The sequence below is a fragment of the Mirounga leonina genome, unplaced genomic scaffold (assembly GCF_011800145.1).
Source record: "Mirounga leonina isolate KUSES-001 unplaced genomic scaffold, KU_Mleo_1.0 Mir_91, whole genome shotgun sequence".
NCBI classification, from domain to species: domain Eukaryota; kingdom Metazoa; phylum Chordata; class Mammalia; order Carnivora; family Phocidae; genus Mirounga; species Mirounga leonina.
The window spans coordinates 37438327-37453461 of record NW_023270839.1 but is presented as its reverse complement, the minus strand read 5'-3'; the positions used below and the strand labels follow the sequence as shown (position 1 = coordinate 37453461).

Sequence of the window (15135 nt, the reverse complement as noted above, 5' to 3'; positions counted from 1 at the left end):
GTATATTCTCTCTGCCCCTTTTTGCTCCAGGTCACAGTGCTCCTGTGTCTGGAATGTGAAATAGAACTCAAGATGCAATGGTGTAAAGGGAGAACCTTAATGAAAATGTCAGCTGCTACAGACGTGAGGCCAGGGACCAAAGTAATCTCGTGTGGGGCTTTCAGCGGTACCTTTCCTTTCCTGGCTGCTCTGACATTATTTTGTATTTTGCTTCACGGTCTGGGTTGCAGGGAGAAAATCTACTTGTTTCACACGTGGGCTGGGGAGCTCTAAGAACTCAGATGTGGAAAAGTCTCCACAGATCATGGGCTCTTCACTCAGTAACTCAGGCCAGTCAACGTCTGAACTGACCTGATGGATCTAGATTCCATTTTTTAAAGATTTCTGGAAACAGAGATCCAAACCCTCCCCACAGCCTCTTTGTTTTTCCATCCCGCAAAGCCTAACACTTCTTCCTTTTGTCCAGATTGTTCCTTCCTGTAACGTAAGTTCCCTTAGGCTTGTTGAGGAAATTCAACATTACACAGAATCCTGATTGGGGCAGGGGCGGGGTGGGGTGGGTGGGTTCTGATGATTTTTCTTTCTGGGTAGTGACTTCACAGACTCATTACAAACAGAATTATTCATGCTGCAGCCTAAATACTCAACCATACTAAAATCTCAAAGTGCAGGCACTGTTAGAAACCTACGTCATCCCATGCTAGATATATATGTATGCAAGTGCATACATATGAAACTCCTGTTTACATGCGTTGTTATGACATATGTTAGCAAGGGATTTTGTTTTGGGTCATTTCTGTATCATCTCTGGGAGTCTTTGTGAAGACGTGCTTCGGATGGACTCCTGGCAGACCCGGCACTAAGGGGCCTGGGGACACAGACTGTCACTGCAAGGAGAAGGGAAGACCGGTCGCAGCCGTCCCCCCCGACAGCCCGCTTCATTTAGGAATATCATCAACAGGATTTGTGCTTAATACATGGCCCGCTGCATGTCACAGAATGCAGTCACCTTCATCTCCCCAGCGTCCCTGCAATCTACTCCCCTATTCTTTATTCCAGACGGAGCTCTGTGTCTCTAAGGAGCCATGCGGGAGCTGGGCACAGGGCACCTTATATGTGCTAACATTGGCCTGGGTGTGATCGGGCATGCGCCGCTCCAGCCAGCCCGCTTGCTTCCTGGGGGATCACTAGATTACTCAGGTGTAGCAGACAGGACAGGGGGCTCTTAGAAAGGGGCCTCTGGGACTACACTTGGGCCAAATTAAGACTCTTACGGGTGTAGGCGTTCTGAGGCGAAGTCTGTGTTTGGCCACTAAGGAAAGCGAGTTTAGGGAAGACAGGCAGGTAATGAAGAGGAGTCCACAGAAGATATGGGGGACGGTTTGTAGAAAGTTACCAACAATAGTTGGGTAAGACTTTGTGTCACAAAAGTAGGCTACCCAGCCCTTTCTCAGATCGGGGCAGTTAACTCCCATACTTGGCTCTTCCAATACTGCTGGGAGCCTTTGGAGAACAGGAAAATCCCTGAGGAGGATGCACTAAGCAAGAGGAAGATGGCAGTGTGTGTTGTGCTCTGGGAGCCGGGCAATGGGCTGGGAGACAGGCAACCTGGCTGGACAGTCTCAACGGAGGGCATCTGCCTGGAAGCCCACTTCCCCAGGTGGACCCAGCTCTCCATCTGCGGGCCTCAGAAAGGACAGTGGGCTCTGAGCACAGCCCGGGGCCACCGGGTCTGTACCTGGGGGGCTGGCGGGACAGCGGTGGGAACTTATCAGGCTGGGAACTTCTAGGGGGGAGCTAAGCTATCAAGAACCCCCCAGGAGTGGGTAACCAGTGTGCATGTGCATCTGAGAACAGGGGCTTATGGTGGCAGACCTCCTCTGGCTCCGCCGTGGCTGCTGCCATCTGGCCCTGGAGAGCCAGGTGCCCATAGTCACTGGTCATTTGTGAAGCCAGTCCTCCCAACTCCTCCGGGTTAGTAACCGACTTAGTCATCTGGAAAAAGAAAACAAGCAAGACACACACACACACACACACACACACACACACACACGGAAAAAAGCATGAGAACCATGTGTTAATACCACTGGAAGCCAAAGGGTTTCATTCACTTTTAAGCTCTGGACTTGCATTTGGGGCTGGAGAGGGCAATTCAAGCGAAGCCCATGCTGCGATGTGCACAACAGGCCAGGGCCCCTCTCAGGCCAGCAGGTCCTGGCGGGGCCAGTGGGCGACATGCTAGGCTCAGGCTGGGCAGGCCCTCATGGCCCACTCTGGGAGGTGAGCGTGGCAGCCCCAGCCGGCCCGGCCCCGAGGGTCACCATGAGATTTCCCTTGGGGAACGCAGGGGGCATGGGCCTCAGGCAGTGCCCATCCCTGGTCACATTCTGCTGCTGACCTGGTCTCTGGGAACCCAGAAGCAGGTCCCACCCGGGCAAGAGGGCATGAGGATAGGGCTGTTAGGGAAATCATGACTGAGAAGTGATGGGTGAGCCCAATATCTGGGAGGAAGATATTCAAAGAGAATACACATTTATAATCAATTTGTGCCAAAGGATAACAAGGGTTCAGCCACAAATTTGGTTAAGAGTCCACTGTAGCCTAAATGGTTGAGCTCTGCCTTTTCCTTATTAGGATATTCAGTATTTTCTGCCTGCATCATAGAAAAACTTACCTAAATTTATCCTACCTAGCTAACACACTAGTTTCTAGATTTTCTTTTTCCTCCGACAAAACGCCTCTTAGTGCTCTGAACAGTAGTTTTAACTGCCGCCCAGAAAGGTGTCCTTGTCCCTCCTGAGTAAGAGGATCCCTCCTGCCATACCCCTTCTCTCTCTTGGTGGCATTAGAAGACCTTGACTTTAAAGGGCTTAAAAAAAATGTTTTAAATGGCTCCATATCCACAGAGGCTGGATGGGAACATGTAGTCGTCTAAGGCACGTTTACCAGGAAATGTCAGAGGCTTTCAGGTGTAGGCGTGGTTCCCAAGGAACCCACGCTGAACCCCGAGAGAGGGAGGCTGCGCCTAGCGCTCCTTCGTTTGAGTCCTGCCATGCAGAACACAGCGATTCTGGGGCAACCTGACATGGCGAAGCGGGACCCTTGCCCACTCAGGGCCCAGGCCAGCTAACCTAGCAGCAGCCATGCAACCCCCGGCTGGGCTCCTGAAGAGCATGGGCATCAAGACTTAAGATGGGCCTGCTGAGAATCTAGCCCAGGAGATACTCCAGAAACACGAGGAGGCCACTCCAAATATTTTCACCTCCTGCGGCGCTGTGCTCCCTGCTCAGAGCACTTGGCACCATGGGGCTGCCTGATCGGACCTGCGCCCTGCCCTGGACTCCCCCGGAGCAGAACCAGCTGGGGCCTGACTCCAGCTCTTTTAGTCCCTGAGATGGGCACTGCTGCTATTCCCCTTCCTGGCCCAAGTCCTTTTAAGCAACAGCAAACCTGGCACAATCACAGAGTTTCTAAGAAAGAGCAGGGGCCAGGGAAGCCTTTGTGGTCCAAGCTCAACCTCTAGTGGACACACGACTACATGACAGAATCACCCCGAGGTGCCGGCCTGGGGTGGGGGCAGGAACAGCGCACGGCTCAGTGTGGTCCCTCCAGCCAGGGGACCGCTTCAACTCTCAACTAGCCTCGTGTGGCAGCAGCAGAGGGGCATCTTCCCAAATTTTATTCCGTGTCATCTGAGCCTTCGAAGGTTAAGAGGAAATTTCTTATGACATACCCCTATTTATTCTGTGAGGACACCCTTTGTCATCTTTTGTGCAACTTTTTAATCTATCAGGATAGCATTCTCTGTCTCTCGATGCCGTTTTTATCTAAAGATGCATGTAATACAATTCTGATGGCAATACCTCTTAGCAAAAAAAAAAAAAAAAGAAAAATTGAAAATTACCTCCAAAAGTTACATGCCTTCTGTTGTCAGGGAAATTGTCTTTATATAACCATGCTGTTTCATTTTGCCTGAAAGACTGGCATATCTCTCTGTCCAAGGACTGTAACTTGATTCCATTAGACAATCTCTATTCCACCCCACATGTCTTCTCTTGTATGTAACTTTATAAAAACACCTCAAGTCCTTTGCGAGGTGAATAGGATTTTTCTCCCTTCCCCTTACCTCTAACTTCCTTCTCATTTTCTCTCCCTCCTCTGCTCCCCTGTCCTCATGCCCAAGTCTCAATTATCTGTAATTCCCTCTTGCAGCTTTTCCATGAAACAAGAGCTCCAGTGGATGGGGGTGTCTAGGCCACAGGCAGCCAGAGAGACCACAGATAAAGGACAGAGCTGGGGCCCAGAAGGAACTAGAAACACGGGGTAGTCTCTGTCCCACACAGACCCCGACTTGAAGACTCAGTGGTGGTAGTGGTGGACACCAATGCAACCGACAGTGGGTGGGGCAGCTCTTTTCCTCTTACCATTTCCTGAGCTGTCACTGCAATGGCTTTGGAATATTTAACCACAGTCGTCTGATAATCGACAAATGTTCCCTTTGGTTCTGGAGGAGTGCCTTCATCCAGCTAGAGAGGAGAGAAAAAGAACCCACATGTCAGGAGAGGACAGTTGAAGTGTGCACTGGACTTATTAGAATCGGGAACTTTGAAAAATGGAGACGCCCACAGAATTTCTTTGGTTTAGAGGCAACAGCATCCCCCAGCTTTGGTGATAAGGACTTTAACAGAGGTGCAAAGACAGCACTTGGGGTACACAGGCAAGGGGGCCCCAAGCCTTGTCTGAGAGGAGACAGAGGGCATTCCAGAGGAATGACATTTCTGCCAGGTCTTAGCAGGGGAGGAGTCCGCTACATATAAAAGGTAGGGAAGGGGTCCCAAGAAGTGGATTAGAGTTCAAGCACATGGCGGTGGGCATGGGCCAGACACATCTAGGGGAGCACAGAATGGCAGAAGATGAGCCGGGAGAGGAGGCGGAATCTCTATCGTGAAGGGCTTCCCTAGGAATGGTGCAGTCCACAGAGGTCTATACCCTGGAACCCTCGCTTCTGATCTAAGTTGGGGAAGACAAGGAACTGGAAGCACTAGGAATGATTTGTGGCTCATCTGACTCTGAGAGCAATAGCAATTGAGAGACGGGAGAGATCACTGTTGGGGGAAGAGCTGGGGCCAGTGGGACAGTGGCTCTGTCCCTCGAAGGATTGGGGACATATTGGTTCAGAAGACTTCTATTTGAGGCCTGGTTCCAGGGCTTATGAATGGGCCTCAAGCTGGTTGCTTAAATTCTGAATCTCAGGTCCTTCACTGGAAACTTCTTAGCATCGGAAGGTTGGAGTACACATCAACTGAGACCATACCTGGCCAAGAGCTATGTGAAAGAGGAGATGACAACCAGGATGATGAAGAAAATGATGATAATGTCAATGATGACCATGATGAAGAAAAAGGCGACACCTTCACCATCATCATTATCATTACTGTCACCATTGACTGCTGAATGGTATTCCAGGTGAGGAGACAAAATAAGGAGAAATGAATACAGGAAGAGGGAGTATAGTGAACACAAGAGGGGGCTGTTGAGAGCAGTGGGAATGAAGCTGAGCTGTCCGATGAAGAACCTTGAAATCATGAGGAAAATGGTGGGATCTGGGATACACAACAACATATTTGAGAAGATCTTCCTGGCAGATCTCTGCCAGATAGTTTGCAGTGGGGGCAGAGACTAGGGGCCAAGAGGGCACTTAGGAAATGTTAGATGGAGTCTTCAATAAGAGCTCCATGTCACAAGCTGGTGCTAACTACAATATGAACCGAAGGAACATCTCCTTGCAGCCTATGTGTGATGTGGCTGCACAGTTTGGGAATGTAATTTCCATCAAAGCATCAACACAGACTCCAGGCTAGATTTTTCTGGGTTTCTTTATCAGGGATATAGCTGCTGCCAATTATCTCCATTACACTATGGGGGTCCTGCTGGTCAAATGAGGACTGAGTTTTGGACTCATTCACTTGGTGGAAACTGACTGGGTCCAGCAATGTGCCGGGAGACTTCATATGAACTATGGCCTAACTGCAAACACACCAGGAGCTGGAGCTGGAGAGCAGCTTAGAATACAACCTGCCAGTCCGAAGACAATGAGAAAGGGAAGAACAAAGTGGTCAATTTTTTTGGATGGATCTCAAATTTCTTTAGTTCAAAGAACTTTCTTTTGTTCTGAGATTATAGCCTTCCTATTCTTTTTGAGGGGGAATGTTAACATGACCTTTCTTATATGAAATAGTAGTGATGCAGAGAGTAGGCTTGTTTCCTTTAACCTCCTCCCCTGGTCAGAAAGAACAAAAAAACCATCACCACCACCAACACCAAACAACCCAAACAAAAAAGCAAACAAAGAAAAAGTAGTGGGTCACAAAATCCCCAAGACTGAGAACCACTAACCTCATTGAATAGGGAAACCAAGGTTCAGAGAGCTTGAGTGCTTTGTCCAAGGTCACCCAAACCTGATTACTTCATATTAACCTATCAATTCCCAAACCTTCTGGTGCTCAGACACAGAGAATTCCAGGAAGAACCTCCACAGCAGAAGCACCAAAAGTGGCACAAATTACATCCAAGTTAGATTCAACTTTGGGTACACTCATTTTTTTCTGCCAGTCACTCAATGCCTTTGAGAATTTCAGACAACGATGCTGACAGTACATCAATGTTGTAACAAAACTCTGAAACTCAGAAAACGCCCTATTTCTAACCCTTTCCTGCTTAGGGGCTCAAAGACCCTGGAATATCCCTTAATACAAAGTGCGCAGTAATGGGCAGGTTGGGGTAGGCTGAACAAGGGGAGAATGCGGAAGAGGCCCTGGGTAGAACCTTGGGTGTCAGGTCTGGGTAGACAGGAGTTTAGGGGTACCAATAAAACCCCGACTGTATATTCTGCAGAACGGAGGAAAGAACCCTTTGTTCCTGGCTTCTGTGGTTCCTGTGGCTAGCAATTCCTAACTATTGCTATCAGGTAACGCCAGACTTCTCTCCCAGCCCTTCCAAAAGAGTCAAGAGCGTCCTGGGCTGAGTGGGAGAGCAGCGGCCAAGCCACTGACATCAGACAGTACAAGAGCTGCTTTCTTTACTGAAAATCCATCTAGATATGCAAGGCTCAGTGGCTATCAAAAAAAGCCTTCAAGAATCTGACTTCCATATTCCAGAGATTTATGGAACTCTTCCCTATTGTTAGAGTCATGCGGAAAAATACCTTCTCCTAGGAAGAAAAAGGTTATCATTTGAATTTCTAATTTGTATTGAGAAAACTGGAGCGCCATTATTGAATAACCTTGGTACAAACATGGCTTCCTTTCAAAGCTCGGGTGTTCCGATGTCCTGAAAACCAAACACACCCATGGAGACTTCCCCAAAGGCTTTAGAAAGAGGGGGAATTTCACTCACTTTCTGCCAAACTGTCCATATTTGAGGCACGAGAAGCCCACAGCAGAAATTACCAGAGTGATCTGACAAGGCACGTCTGGGGTCTCTAAAGCAGTCCCGGCATCCCCGCCCGGCTCGTGACTCTCTCAGTCTGGTAATGACTGCCTAATGAATGTTTAAGGGGAATTATCCTAATTATAGTTTCAGGCTATCACCTCTTTATGGAGATACGAACCAACCAGTCTTCTCTAAATTAGCAATTAAAGACCACTTATTACCCTGAAAAACCATAATAATGTATTCACAATCTGACAATGGACGTTTCAAAACATGGACAAAATCTAAAATTCTTGGCTATGCTATCACAGAATGAAAATCAGATGTTGATGAACAATTGTTAATTTTAACGACTATCAAACTGACATGACTAGCGAAGGACTCCTTGAGGAAAGAGCAGGAGACACTCTCCAGTCACACTTCTCTATTGATCCAACTCAACCAAGGACTCACTAGAGGAGAAATGATTGTCACGTTCTCTTCTACGCCCGTTGCCTCCAAGAGCTCACTACGGGCTTTCATACATACTACTTAAGTGGTTTCTGCACCTGGTTACCAAAACCATGGGGAGATTTAAAAGATCCAGAGATTCCTGGGACGCCGGGGTGGCTCAGTCGGTTAAGCGTCTGCTTTCAGCTCAGGTCATGATCCTGGGGTCCTGGGACTGAGTCCCAGCATCGGGCTCCCTGTTCAGGGGGGAGTCTGCTTCTCCCTCTCCCTCTGCCTGCAGCTCCCCCTGCTTGTGCTCTCTCTCTCTCTGTCAAATAAATAAAGTCTTAAAAAAACAAATCCAGAGATTCCTTGGCTCAACTCCATAGAGATTTCAACTCATCGGGGATGGGGTAGAGCCTAGGAATGTGCTCCCCACGATTCCAAAGTAGCCATTCCGAAGACCAGCTCTTGGGAATCCCTTGTTTCCCACGACAACTCTAGGAGGTAAACAAGGGAGGTAAATACCTATTTCCATTTTATAAGTGAAGGAACCAATGATACTTTCTCCCTCTCCATTATTTTTCCCCTGTGTAAAACTGGAAGACAAGGTGAGAGTAGCTTCCAAAAGTAATGAATGAAGAATCAAGAATGAATAACATGTTGGACAGAGGATAGGATGTGTGTACATTGATCGGAACCCTCAGGAAAAGAGGAGGGTCACTGGTATCCGCTTTGGCTGACCGCTCCTTAGAAAAAGCACCTAGGGACCACATCTGAGGGAAACCGAGGAAGAATTGGGGTCAAGGGGTGAAGGTGAGCACCTGGGAGCCCAGGTCTACCTTGCTCATGGCCTCTGCAATGGCGTCGACCATGCCTCCCACCAGCCCCACTTCACTGGCGGCTTCATTCAGTGTCACCATGATGTCATCGACAGCCTCCTTCATGAGCTGGGCAGCCTCTGTGATAGCATCGTGGGTGTGCTGGGCCTGAAAAAGGAAAGCGGAAAGAGGACTGTGAGAGATTTCCATAAGCAGAGGAAAATGGTGCTCAGTCTCCTCGGAAATCACTTCACTTCTTTTAGGTATAACCTTAAAAAGCACAACATTATCCCCATCATGGAGCACCACAGTGATTTGGATTTTTCCTTATCTTGGTACATTTGTTTGCACAATCACTACAAATCAGAAAGAGAAATAGAAAAAGATGTCTTTTTATAATCAAATGGAAAAATAAAATTGCAATATCAAACAGCATCTTATGACAGGACCAGTTTTATGTTAGTCTGTTCAGGATGGTAGCAAGAGAATGCCGCTGATTCCCAATGACACAAGTTTACAGGTTTAGTTAAAAAAAAAAAAACTAATATAAAGGGAAAAACATGTTCACGACAAATGCACTTCTCTTCGAGGCTGCCCAACACACTAGAATTCCCTTCCTGCAAAGAAGGTTGGATTATGGAAATGTAGTGACATAGAGGAGAAATACATCTGCAGAAAGATGAACAGCCTTTGGATTTATGTCACAGATTACACTGCCCTGAGGTTGGAGGGACGAGGGAGCAAAGTTCTCCAGGGACAGATGTTCTGCAGGCAGTCTCGAGCGCTCACACATTCCCTCTGACTGTAACTCGGAGATGCTCCAACACTTGCTAGAGCTTCACAAGCCTATCAAGCACGGAGGAGGCGCCGGGTAAATGAATGAATGGACAGATGAAACAATGGTAGTGCCAGGCTCCTTGAAAAAACACCTCCAATGGTAGCAAGATGCAGAAGGAGCCAAGATCCCACCATCAGAAAAACTGGGTTCTAGCTCTGGATCCACCTCTTACTAGCTAAGCGGTCCTGGGCATGGCTTCCTCAGCACAGTGGGAATCACTGTAGTAACGCTATGCATAATTCTAATGAGATGATGTGGATACATGCACCATATATTTATAATAAGAGCAGTCTAAGGGCACCTGGGTGGCTCAGTCGGTTGAGCGTCTGCCTTCGGCTCAGGTCATGATTCCAGGGTCCCGGGATTGAGCCCTGCATCCAGCTCCCTGCTCAGCGGGGAGTCTGCTTCTCCCTCTCCCACTCCCCCTGCTTGTGCTCTCTCTCTCTCAAATAAATAAAATCTTAAAAAAAATTAAATTAACTTAGAAGTTAGGAGAGACAAATAGCCCTGAGGAACAAAGATCCCTTGACTCTTTTCACACCTCGGATGGGGACTCGCTCTCCGGACTTCTTTCCTCCACCCCTTCCCTGGCACAGTCCTGGCTGACTCCCCACCCCGCAGCCTCCTCCCAGCTCTACCCTCTCCCCCTTGGCTGGCAGCAGCTGGTTCTATTGTGTTGCCTCCTCCCTTTGCCCCATGCAAATCCTAGCCCTCTTTCAAGGCCCAGCCTAAATACCACCTCCTCCAGCAGCCCTCCTTGGATGCCTCTGTCCTCATGCTCTCATTGGCTTTCCTTTGGATCCCTGCAGCCCTGAGAAGCAACTCTGGAGTCAGAGAGTCATCCAGAGGTGAAGGCCTCAGAGACAACGATATGGGGAAAGTAAGGCTCAATACTGGAACATGATACGGCTTCTGCTCGGCTCTCTCTCAGGACATGTGCCTGTGGTCCTTGGCCTCTGTGTAAGGAGGCTGGCTGTCTTGAGGCTTTGTGCTGGGCAGACTGCACAGTGAGACCACACAGAGGTACAAAGGGCTGCCCACGGAGCCCCAGCCCCTGAATATCTCTGTGATTGCAGCTCAAGCACCAGACCTGGGAGCGACTGACCCTCAGGTCCCTCAAGTCCCAGCCACCACCTGGCTGCAGTGGCAGGAGGGACTCTGAGTGAGAACCACCTCGCTGAACTCAGTGATCTGCAGACCCACCAGAGATCATTCTCAGATGGTGCTGTTTTAAGTCACTAAGTTTTAGGATGGCTTATTTGCAGCAACAGCTAACTGCGACAGCCCCTAAGAAGGGCTCCGAAGCCAGCCTTGGGGTCAGAGAGGACTTCTCAGAGGAGGTGTCTGGGCTGAAGTTGAGATCAGTGTCCAGCAGAGTTGATGGGGTGAGGAGGGGAGAAAAGGGAGAATGTGCCGGGCAGAGGGCACGGGCTGTACAAAGGTCCAGAGGCAGAAAGGATGTGGACTGTGAAAATTAGCTGACAAGTGCACTGTATGGGAAGTGCCTGGCATGGTGCCTGGCATACAGCTCCTGCCTCCTCCTATTACCTCCTCCTCAACCCTGCCCCCTCCCCAATAAGACTGCGTGCTCCTTGCCAACAGTTGGCTCTGCTTCCCTCTAGAAGCACAGGGTTTGCAGCAAATGAACGGTTGGATCAAGTCGCCAGGGGGGGCTCATGTAAAGGGTGAGATGCTCATTTTTACTTTCACAGGTATTTTTCCTTTTTTACAAGGATACCCTTCACAGGCTGTTGGTGCAAATTTCTCCTCCAGAGAGGCTTGTTTAGAAATAAATGGAACCATCTGTTTCTGTGCTGCCAACCAGGCATGGATGGCAGAGCTAAGGGCCGAGACAGGGCTCGTGGAGAGTCAGAGCAGGACCTGGGCCTCCCTCCCTCCCTGCCTCGAGCCGTCCACTGGGCTCGCGCTCGCTGCGATGACCTGCCCCGGCTCTTCTGACTGGCCCAAGAATACACAACGGCATTGAGGTGGATGCGGGCAAGGTGCCAAGGGCTAGTGTGTACTCTATACAGGGCAAGAGCCAGCCTGTGGGCCCAGACAGCTACAAAATCTATGTTCTTGTATCCTGGGTCAGGTATTTGAGCATCTGACAGACAATGCTTTATCCCAGGAGACAGGCAGGGAACCGGAAGCAATATCAAGTATCAAGGCCCAGAACAGCAGGAAGAGCCACCAGCTGCCGCCACTCCTGAGGGGCTCCTCTGTGGCAGGCATTGTGCTCAGCACTGCTGTGCATATCCCGTTCGTCCTCCCAGCCCCCCGGAAGGCGAGAGCTGGACATCGTCCCTGCCAGGGACCCCTCTGACAGTCGCCATCTGAAAATGGGAGCTTAAGCACGAAAACTTATGGATCTGGTGGCCGACCAAGGCCACCGACTGGCTGGCCATCTGCTGAAATGATGCCGCTGGTCAAAGGGAAACTGAGCAGATGGTCAGATCAGGTCAAATTTTTCAGCGCTTACTGGAAAAACAAACCTTAATCTAGGGAATATGCCATCCAATTTCAGCCTTTCCCCTCCAACATGGTGCTTTTAAACAAGGTGACGGCACCCAAGTGCCATATGGAAAGGCAAGGGGCCTCAGGACTTGCTACCATGCCCAAAGTTGGCCGGGACCCCCTCATTCAGCACTTGCCGCCAGATGAGCCCAACCCCGGAACCTCACCCGGGTGTGAAATGGTAAAACATTTGGCTGATTTTTGTTCTAGATTCTTAGGAGGGAGCCTTCAAGTGCTTACCATTTCCCAAGTGATACTGGACTGCCTCTGTGCTTCATGGGGGCTCCCTGGACCACACATTAGTTTAGGCTAAGAAGGCGACTCATGGTGGCCTGTAGGCAGTTTCAGGGTGGGGGCTGGCCATGCTGGAGAGACCAACCATGTGATTAGAGGGTTGTGGCTTTGAGCAACATAATATCAGCCTGACCTCGGGGGATGTGAGGGGGCTGCAGACTGGATTATTGATCATATGACTAGATTCAATCAATCCAGCCTACATAACGAAATCCCAATAAAACTCTGGGCAGCAAAGCTGGAGTGAGCTTCCCTGGTTGGTGATGCACTAAGGTCTCACCTACTAAGGTGAGAGGGTGACACATCTTTGGGACATGTTTAGGATGCCCCCAAACCTCACCTTCTGTGTCTCTTCTTTTGGCTGGTTTGTAGCCTTTATAATAAAAACAGTAATAGTAAGTAGAGCAATTTCCCGAGTCCTGTGAGTCATTCCAGCAAATTATTGAACCTGAAGGGGTAGAGAGAACCCCCTGAACTTGGAACCACCTGGTCAGAGTGAGGATGGACTGGGAGCCTTGGAGCTTACGGCTGGTGCCTGAACTGAGGGTAATGCCCTTAACCTGGGAAATCTGACCTGACACCAGGTAGTCAGCGTCAGACTCGAGCTGCTCCAGGCACCAGGGGGCCCCCACACAGTGGCCACGGCTGCCCTAACGCACCTCACAGGGAGACGACCCTTCCGATACCCAAGAAATCGCACCTTCCCTTTGGTGGATGAGAAGGTAAGGAGGCCAGGGAGGGAAGGTAAATGGTAACTCTTTTGACTGGCTAACTGAAAGGGAAGAATTCTAAGAGGAGGCTGCGGTGTGGCTCCGCCTGTGGAATGGAAAAGCCACGGGAATCCAGAAGAGGTCTTCCATACGACCTCTGACAAGCTGTGCATTGGTCCGATCACGGATGGTTGTCTTGAGTGTGTCAGGACACACAGCATGCTCTCTTAGGGATGTGATGGAGGAAACTGGTAATTTCGGTTGATGGCTGATTTCACGGTACAGAGAAGGTAAAACACAAAATGTGCAGACTGCTTGCTTTTGATGATGGAAGTCTGAAAAGTGGTATTTCCTGCACATTACCCTCTTGAGAGAGCACCTCATACAAGTATTTATGAAAATGGTAAAATTGGAAGGTGTGTGTTTCTCTAAATCTCACTTCAAATAAGATGATCACCGGTAGCTCAAAAACGTCAACAATTCTGTCTTACGCTCATATTCAAGCCGAGTGCACGTTTGTGGGCAGAAGTGAGCGCTGCTATCCCATATGGGCTGAGGAAGGTCCAAGAGGCAGGTTGTGGGGGCAACAGCAGTAAATCACAAGACTGCTCTCTGAACTCCCTAGAAAATGTAAAGGACACTTTCTCCACACCGGGGCATCCAAACCTACAAAAACACATCCTCGCTCTTGGCTGTCCCAGAAACAATTACCTTCCCATCTGCTCTCGCGAGGAGTTCTCTAGGCCTGCTCCCCTTCGTTCCACATATTTAAGCCACAGACCCTTAACGGGTCAGCTGAGAGTCTGTGAAGCCTCCTCCAATTACGCCGAGCCTCTCCCAGGGCCGCTTCCTCCAACTCCAATGGCAAACCTCATCCCTACCACACAGCCACATCCAAATGACACACGCCGGCCACCTGGGCACACAAGTTTCAGACACCCAAAGACACAGTAGGCGCTCAATTAAGGCATGCTTAAAAGCCCACCAGCAATCTGGGAAGTGGACTCAGAAGGCTCAACAATGAGGTCATTATTTTAGATTCTGGAGGGGCTCCTTGTTACTGCTCCTCACAGCACAACACGGGAGAAAAATCAGACTCGGTTCTTTTTTGGAAACATGTCTGAAGTCTACTTCCAAGGGAGCCTTATTTCTGTATTATAGCGCTTCAGCTACAAAGCCCAGCATAGACATCACAGGAATCTGGAAAATGGGAGAAGGCCACAGGGGGTTGGGGGACACAAGTCAATGTCAGCAGAAGGGTAAAAACCAACTAATAATTAGAACTGCCCAGCAGTGCACAGGGCTGGGTATCTCCTGCCGGAGAAGCAGGAGGGGCCCTTCAAGGAGGATGTAGGAGGGAGCTGGGTGGGATAGAGATGAGTGTGGAAGGGGGCTCAGTGGGGCGAGGGTGAGGCTATGCAGCAAATGCCTCGTGATCGTAGGACTCATTAACACCAGGCTCTGGGGCTGTCACTTTCTTTTCTTTTCTTTTTTTAATACCTACTGTGTTAGGCACATTATCTCAGTCCATCTCTATAATGACCCCTGAGAGGTATTCATTATTAACCCCACTGTTTAGATGAGGAAGCAAAGAAATGAAGTAATTTGCTAGCAAGAGGCAGAACTGGGATTTGAATCCAATTATATTGGACTCCAAAGCTTATCCTCTTTTCCATCAGAAACACTGATGATCATTTAACTGCATTTCCTCGGCAAACAGTGACACACAACATCTAACACATACATACACACATCATCTAAGACCTAGCAAGTAACACCTAGGAAATATTTGCCCAAAGAATAGCACCCAAGGTGATTAAATCTGTACACTAAGCCTCTTGAGAAAGGACCTAAAACCCAGCTTGTAGTGTCCTAGGCATCCTTTGTGATGAGCTTGTCAGGGTCTGCAGACAATGCACAGGCTGAACGCAGGATGCCAGGGAGGGGAGAGACACATGTACCTGTCCTGCCTTCACTCATCATGTCTCAGCCTGTCACCAATGCTTCAGCTCAGTCACTGAAAACTGTCCCACTCTCACGTCCAGCCACCATTCCCAAGCACAGGATGTCCTGTAAAGCTTACAGTGCTGACTAC

At 49.3% G+C, this 15135-nt stretch overlaps 1 protein-coding gene across 12 annotated transcripts in view; it reads right to left on the bottom strand.

The window, feature by feature from the left end:
- TLN2 (talin 2) overlaps positions 1-15135 on the bottom strand; it is a 429909-nt gene that overhangs the window by 58792 nt on the left and 355982 nt on the right. For 10 of the 12 annotated variants that reach the window (XM_034994419.1, XM_034994414.1, XM_034994422.1 and 7 more), the window contains 3 exons: positions 8703-8849; positions 4425-4526; positions 1876-1995 (listed from right to left, as the gene is read on the bottom strand). In XM_034994419.1, coding sequence (XP_034850310.1) covers positions 1876-1995; positions 4425-4526; positions 8703-8849 — 369 coding nt within the window. The remainder of the gene's footprint in view (positions 1-1875; positions 1996-4424; positions 4527-8702; positions 8850-15135) is intronic. The other 2 variants (XM_034994423.1, XM_034994425.1) reach the window with 1 other exon arrangement.